At 45.7% G+C, this 8,182-nt stretch overlaps 1 protein-coding gene across 1 annotated transcript in view; it reads right to left on the bottom strand.

The window, feature by feature from the left end:
- Positions 1–7,179: 7,179 nt before the first annotated feature.
- Positions 7,180–8,182, bottom strand: part of LOC147796392 (ephrin type-B receptor 2-like) — a 62,628-nt gene continuing 61,625 nt past the window's right edge. Inside the window, exon 4 of the mRNA XM_087147295.1 lies at positions 7,180–7,306. Coding sequence (XP_087003421.1) covers positions 7,212–7,306 — 95 coding nt within the window. The 3' untranslated portion in view covers positions 7,180–7,211. The remainder of the gene's footprint in view (positions 7,307–8,182) is intronic.

Here is an 8,182-nt window from a genome sequence, read left to right as displayed (position 1 = left end):
CCATGAGATCGCTGATTGGCCAGAGCATGCAATTTTCACGGTGGTTTACTGCCCTACCATGCAGTTTGTCCACTACCAGTGTAAACACTCCCCTAGGAAATCATCGTGTTCCAAATGTTTTCTAACGGGCAGAATTCATCCACTGCTCATCTTTGCTGCCAAATGAGCCCTTGAAGCCGTCATAAATCATGCCCATTCACTGCAAGAGTACCGTGGAACGGATAATCAGACTGACGTTTCCAGAGCACATCACAGCAGGTTCCTATCCCAACTCTTGTAATGAATATTGCAACTGTCCAAGAGGACATCTTTAAACTGCAAATTAATAATTCAAGGAACGACACGACTCATCCAAATTCAGAAGTCCATGGTCTTTTTTCTCCCTGCTGCATCAAAGGAGAAGAGAAACAAAATCACGCAACGCAATTCAGGAGGAGTTTGTCAAGGGAGTAATTTTTTTTTTCTGTCTTCGCTTTTCACTCCAGTCCACGGCACGCTGGAAATTAAACGGATAACACAGCGCGACAGCTCATCCGAAATCCATCTGACCTGCTGAACAGGTGAGTGTCCTGACTGTGACATGGATGGGAAGGAAGGGGGGGGTGGAGAGAGTGAGCGACGACACAGAGCAGAGGCCAAGGGATTCAAGCTGACGCATACCTCCACGTTTCATTAAAGAATCGGCTTCTTCCATTGTAAAGGTCAATTTGTGCCTAAACAGGCGAGCTGGGAATCAAGCTGAACGCAGGGACGGGCTGGCTCCCCCCCCCCACCCGTCTTATTTTTCTTACCCCTTCACTCTCTCGGGGGCAACATGTCTCCAGGTGCTCAAGCTGGAGAGAGAAACGAGTAAAAGGGCGACTGTGCCGGAGATACACCGGGGGTGAGAACGCTGCAATTAATAACAAGATATTTTCGGAGGGGAGCACTTTGTGGTTGTGAGGGGGTGGATGGGATCACTGCAAATCTGAGCGCCAAATCAAATGTAAACAAGTTGTTTTAATAGGGGTATTACAATCCAATCACGAATACCACGATCCAGTCGTCGCGAGGATTTGCGTCAGAGTCTTTCTTTCTCTTTTAGCCCGGCTTCGCTGACAGAGCCATTCTGCCCAAAATGTCAAGAAATTTCGAGTTCTGTTGAGAATGTGCTCAATATGCAGCAAGGCATGACAGTCATCCCGTACTCGCTGTGCATCAAATGACACTCCGTAGTTTAAAATGCCCACAAAAAAAAAGACGTCAGTGCTGCTGGAGATTTTTCGGGGGGGGGGAGTTAACGGTACAAAATCTGCGGGCTGACTTCAAAACAACGTGTCAATACACTTCTCGCCCATCTGAACAGTGGATGAACATATCTAATTACATTCTGGTTTTTATATTACAACAAGCAAGGAATGCTTCATTTGCCGATTCCAAGCTACGCATTTGAATCCAGGCATTAATTCTAATCTTGTGGCAGTCCGTGTGGAAATCCTGTTTTTTGTTTTTTTTTCTTCAAAGGGCTTCTTATTTATCTCGGGATGACTTTCCATTTCCAGAGTAAAATGCTACATTTCGCTTTCTGACGTCACTGGATGAGGGACGTATTTTTTAAGCCGCTCACTCAGAGCTAACTGATCGTTCAAGTTACCCGTCTGAAATTATAAGCCACTGTACTTCATACTGTTCCTATCTGTTGCTTGTGTGGAGGGTCCAGTTACAAATCCACTGAAGACCAATCATTTTCCAGAAGTTGATCTTGATCCCTGTGTGTTTTTTTGGCAACATCTTTCGGAATCAAGGCCAACTGGAAAACCCTGAAGTCGTTTTATCACTGCTTTCTTTTGCCCCAGCAGGTCAAGTGTCCATGAAAGGCTTCAGCTAAGCTCACATTTCATGTGAACTTTCGGAGGTGATGTGGACCGGACAGAGTCGTGGGGACTGCTACAATGAGACGGTGACGCTGCATTCTGACATGATGAAAATACCATGAACACGTCATGTTGGAAAACAACTTTATTTTATTACCGAAAATCCTCATTTTACCAAACGGGTAATTTAGTAGCAAAGAGATTATGCATTATGAACTCGGAAGTGACTGATTTCCATCTGTAACCAACAGAATTGATGCCCTTCTCAGGATTTATAATCATACATAACAAACAAATCATATGTTTCTGCAGAAATTCTGTTGTCATTGCACGGACGGAGAAAAAACGAGAATGAGGAAAAAAAAACACAGCAAAGCTTTCAATTTGAAGCAAACACTTTAAATCCGGAGTAATCGCACTCGGCAATCTCCAATGCCCGCAGGGTGGGCCCTCTCAGGGAGCCTGGGACAAACAAGTGAAACTGAAGCCATTCTGGCAAGGCCGCTGTCCAGAAAAGGAAAAAAAAATGTGTACAAACCATCACTTTCTCTTCCAATTCTTCTTGGCCAAAAAAATATATCCCGCTCCCTGAGCGCCGGTCGTATCTGGCTCTCCGGCGTATTTCCCTCGTAGAATTAACAATGCCCACTCGGTTCCCGTTGACAGGAATGAGGATTTGTTTTCATCGAGATTTCAAGATAAACTTATTTTCCAGTGATTTTGCTTCCATTCCCAAGGAGGGATACATAACAGAGAACATGCACATACAGGTACATGTACATACATTCCATATATTCAACCCTCCCCCCCCCGGAAATGAAACCAGAAGTGTACAGAAATACATTTGTAGTGAGGAAGGAGTCTCCAGTGCTTATTTTGTCAAGTTTTGCATTGGCACGCTCTCGTTTACAGCCATGCATTTACCACGAAACGGCCTCACTGGAGTACGGTTCCTAAAAAACATGGAATCTTCCCGTGGTCCAAAAATCCAATTATTGTCTAAATTACATCTCTGGCAGGCTGACTGTAACCCAGAAGACAAAACTGTTACCCTGTGGATTCGGAGAGAGATTGACGGGGCCCCCGTATGTATTCCCTGACGCTCTATACACTAGGAGTTCTGCACTTGTAAGGGGGGAGGAAAAAAAAAAGCCTTTCCTACCTAAAAACTGCCCCCGGGCAGACAAATGTAATCTAAAACCGATGATGGATTTTGGCATATCTCGAAGATTAATGACTCAGCGAAGTACCATTCTTTATACTATTCGTCTTGATGGCACTCGGAGAGAAATGTTGCAAAGTATCGTCATGTGGGCACAACCCAATGAGGAATAAAGCATGAAGATGGTCACAAATCCCGCTCTTGACTGGTAATCATTTCTGATCTAATTACATCCAAATAAAGACGACCGTCGGTGTTGAGTTGGTTTCTTCTCTGTTATTAGTTTGTCAAAAAATTATAATCCTCATATGCTGATTCATTTTTGGAAACATTTCAGTTGAAGGCTGACTTATTTTTTACTCTGTTTTTCTTTCCTTCCAAAAGATCGCATTATGCCAGCCCAAACTGTCAATGGAACCCAGGCTGATTAGACAGTGGCCAAATCAAACCCACAGACAAATATCAATTCTATCAACACACAGGCATGTACAATTTTTCAAGCTAATTCAGTGAATAAGCATTCACAGACATCCCTTTTATTTTTAGTAAGCCAGTCCAGACTGTGAATGGTTACCCGGGCGTTCAGACAATGACCCACTCAAATCCAACATCAGTCCCAAACTCCCTGGCTTTAGAAATCAACCCCCCCCCAAAAAAAAACTCCATCTCTGCCAGAGTAAACAGGGTCTCTAGCCGAGCCCCACCATGCTGGGCAGCGCCATAAGGTCATTTGCCTCTGAAGGAGCTGGGATGCCTGTCATAGCGCATGTGCATGTGTGTCGCCCCTTGTACGAGCGGGCTCATCAGTGCATCACCACTTCTTAAACTGCAAGACTGCCCTCGGTCGTTTTGGAAACGCGATACGGGCTCACCTGGCGAGACAAAAGCGCGCCAGTTTTAGAGGGAACTATTTCTTCTGTCGGGAACAGGGGCTAGGGGGTTAGCGATGACTGTACTGGCTGAACCAAACAGGGGAGGATTGTCCTCGCGATCAGACAATCTTCTTGATTAGGCCAGGCTGATGAATTGGAAGCGATTGCCGGCTTGTGTTCAACTTCTTCTGGCAGGTTACAAAATCAACAGACCAACCCTTTTCATTAAAGTCGCCGAGTCTTTGTTTGGTGGAGCGGAGGAAAGGGGGGAATTATTCGGCGACGGGTTTTCGGGAGTCCCCAAAAAAAATGATGATTGTGATAACACGGGGGAAAGGAATGCGAGTTTGTGCAGGGTCTTGAGGAACGGTCTGCGGGCGCCGCGGAAGGTAAACAGAGACACGGTGGGTAATGTATTGGAACAATACAGCTGTGCGGATACGTAAGCTGTCTTAATTGGGACATCTGGACACGCCCCCCCCTCCCCCCCGGCAGGATGTCATTTTAAAAACCAATTATTTGAAAATGATATCAGTGTAATGTGAGCCCCCTGAAAATAACTGTCTCACAAGCAAATTAGACAATATGCGGCCGGGGGGGGTGGGGATGCGGGGTTGAAAACGTATGCAGGAATTACTTGCCACGACGGCCAAACGTATCGCCGAAAGTGCTCCACTTTCACACTTGAGAGGGACGTTCAACTGAAAATAAGCCTGACCTGTATTGGCTTCAGTCCTATTCATTTGTCCCATTTGTGGCACACCATCTAGCCAATAAAACCAGTTCTGTAGCAAAACTTTAAAACAAACAGACCTGCAACTCAAACAGCCAAGGAGTGCCAATCAAAACAACAAAGCACTGTGTCTCTGACACCTCATTTGAAGGGATGCGGTCAATACATACTAGAGACGCGAGCATTCCCACAAGAAGCACTAAACACCATTTTTGAAACTGTTTCTTTCCTTCCAGGTTTCTCGGGCCACTGTCCCTGGCTCCATGAATCATCGCTCGACCGACAGTCTCTCTCAGAGAGCACCAACGGCGGAACCTATACGTCCCCTCCGGAGTGCACGGTCAAAAACAAAAGAGGGGCCCATTCCCAGGCCAGTCACTGTGAGGACCCAAGAGACGGGGGGGGGGGGGTTAAATGAAGCCAAGACCCTCTCAGAAACCTCCACAGGCCTCCCCGGGCACTGCCCACCAAAGACAATGGGACGCGACCGCGCTGGCATCCTCTGCTCCTGTCCCTCTTCGCAGGCATTATTGATCCGCATTGCAACACAAGACCACTCGGCCGAACAATGGGCGCCCGTTTCGTGCTCCGGGGCACGCCACTTGCGTTCAGCAGGAAATGGCCACAGGGTTTTCCCTTCTCGTGGATATAATACACACCTTCACCCACCTCAGAAGATATCTGAAACAAGTGGTTCGGGGGACAGGTCCTGTCTGCCCTAAAAGTGCAATTTGGCCTGAGACTGAACGGGGCTTCAAGCTCAGATCTTAAGGTGTCAGTGAACTAGTGCCACGTCTTACCAGCTTTCACATCTCCCCTGGACTGATCGTCTTCCACTCTACCCGCCTTACTTCGCAAACTCCCAAGACCAATTCTAATTTACTTCTGTTTCACAGTTAGCGTGCACCTGTTGCAAAGCACGAAACGATGCAGCGACAGCAAAATTGCCATCCCAAAGAGGTGATGGCATGTCTTGCGCCGTAATTTCACTGGTCGCAAACAGCACGCATCCCTGCTTTTGAAAATGGCTGTTAACCGCTGTGCACAGCCATGCAAACTCATGTTCTTTGGTCCCCAGAAAAGAGGTGAAATATCGAGTGCACGTTCCCGCAACTACTGCACGGGAGTATATGTACCTTACACACTGTGTTATGTGCGTGCACGCATGCAAAAGCTCACGCTGCGACTACGCAGAGAAGTGTGTAAGCACCTTGGGTGTAGGGCCTGTCTACGGATCCCTCCCATAATGCCTACTTTTCCAAAGGGCGGCCACAGTTTGCAGGGATACCAACCGTTTTGGCATCAAGTTTTACTACAAAATGTACATTCTATTACTTCTAAAGAAGATCCCATTTTCATTTAGTATTTACTAAAATGAATGAGTGGTGTTTATGCCAGTATCTGGTGGTTTGATGGCTACATGTATATTAAAGCGGGATTATTTCTCTTTGCCTTTAGTGCTGATAGCCAGCTATAGTTGTACCGGCCTTCTGGCAGGCAAACATACGACCGTGGCATATGGTAGGAACAGCAGAACCTACAGAGGCTTTGCGCGGTAGCCATCTTGCAGGGCAGTTGCTTCGTTCCACAGGCAAACCTCCTCTGTGCACACCCTCTGGAACAAAACCGCCTGGCCAGCAAGATGGCTACCATGCAAACCCTCCATAGGCAGACACTGAAACCGGTCAATCTCATCACATTCTACATGTACCTCCGTGCTTCAGAGTAACCAATCACTGCAGAGCAAAGAAGTATGAATGCATACCCCACATGTTCTTGGATCGACAATCTAAACTCTCCACATGTTGACCATGGTCATGTGGAGCCTGTCCGTGTCCAACATACACGTGTTTTTGTACTCGGCCCTCTTCAGTGCTTCCGCCATTTTCTCCATGTGCAGCATGATTAGATTAGCAGGGCACAGAAATATCCTTCCAAACAAACCCACCCACATCTCTGGCAGAAAAGTAAATTATCCCCCCAGCTGCAACAGCAAAATGCTTCACGTGACCGGGATTGATTTGGAATAAAACAAAACATCGGCACAGAATTCTGACTGTAAAAGGCACCTCTAAACAAAATTTTCAAGCATTATTTTTGTACACTTCAGCACAACACCGTACATGCAGACAATCTGTGGTTGGTGTGGAAATTCGGAGTGTCCCACACAGTACGGAGGGAAATTCCTCCCCCCCCAAAAAAACACAGACAAAGGCCCTGGAAAAAAGAATGCATTCTTCTCAGTACAAAAACCCTTAAAACCAATATTTATTTTCCCCGGGGGTAGGGTTGCTGATTTTCGTAGACAAACTGGTAGAGGGGATCACAACATGGCCATGTTGCTGTCAATAAGGATATGGGGATACCAGGCAAAAATACACAGAGTGGTTATGAACGTTTCGCAGCCCGTTTGGCTGAAATGTCTTTGACCTTTTCTAATAATAAAAAAAAAAAATGAACACGCCTTGAGAACCAAAAATAACGGAAGGTGCACGTTCCTTTAAAAATTTCACAGTAATCTGAACATTTTCTGTTCACAATCTGGACTCATTCGGCCGGAAAATGCCAAGACATGAAAAAACCTGACCGAACTATTTATTGGCAGCATTGCAATCTGTGCTCATAACCAGTAAATTCAACCTCAAAATACCACTCAGACAAGACAAGTGAACAAAATGCTGCTTACCTGATTATGCCAACAGAAGGTGAGGTCATTGGGTCAAATGTCACAGGCAGCCGATGGACAAGTAGAATGCAAAGTACACCATCGTGCCAACGGTCAAGAGGTGGAAGAATACCCATGAAGAGAAAAGAACCAAACAGAACTTGTCAAAGGTCATCTTTTTTGACAAAGAATCTGAGAATGTATCGTACATCAGCCATTATTAACATAAATGTATAATGCAAAGTGAATGAAATGTTTCCTGAACACAAAAATTCTGGTGAAGTTGTACCAGCGAAATATGCACACAACTGAATATATCTTTGTAGCTTATACGCAGCATCTGTGCGGATCCTTCATTTCCAGTAGTGCTGTGCCTATTCAGATTTCCTGAAGTCCATGTATTTTAAGCAACAATGGTTTGTTTTAGCAGCTCGAAAGCTGCTGTCGCTGCGGCGGTACTGGCAGCTCATGAGGCAGATTTGCCCACTGTTGAAGCAAGGGGAGTCGGGTTGGCGTAGGGGCTCTTTCCTCACCTTCCACCTCTGCAACCCGGGTTTGAATCCCACCTAAGTCAGCGTGGGGTCTAGGTTTTCACAGTCCCTGCCCAATTCTGTGGGTTTTGCCTGGAATATCCATCCAGGGTTTTCCTCCAAGTTCTAAATCTGAACACTTCCTCATTGTCTTCTTAACTGTCACTTCATTCTGTAATTGGCACTAAATGCTCTGTTGGATGAACAGATGTAAACAAGTAATTTTGTTTCTTTTCTTTTCTTTTGCAATGCCAATTTCAGTTGTATTATTCTTTAAAGGCAACTTGTTACCTCATTTTGCATCTGGGTAAATAATCTTTGTGATTATGCCACTGTTTGTGATTATGTCACTGTCTGTGATTATGCC

Source organism: Acanthaster planci, linkage group LG16 (genome assembly GCF_054643075.1).
Source record: "Acanthaster planci isolate LZ-2023a linkage group LG16, COTS_SCS, whole genome shotgun sequence".
In the NCBI taxonomy this organism is placed as follows: Eukaryota; Metazoa; Echinodermata; class Asteroidea; order Valvatida; family Acanthasteridae; genus Acanthaster; species Acanthaster planci.
The sequence above is the reverse complement of the archived record's forward strand: the minus strand, read 5'-3'. Positions and strand labels throughout refer to the sequence as shown.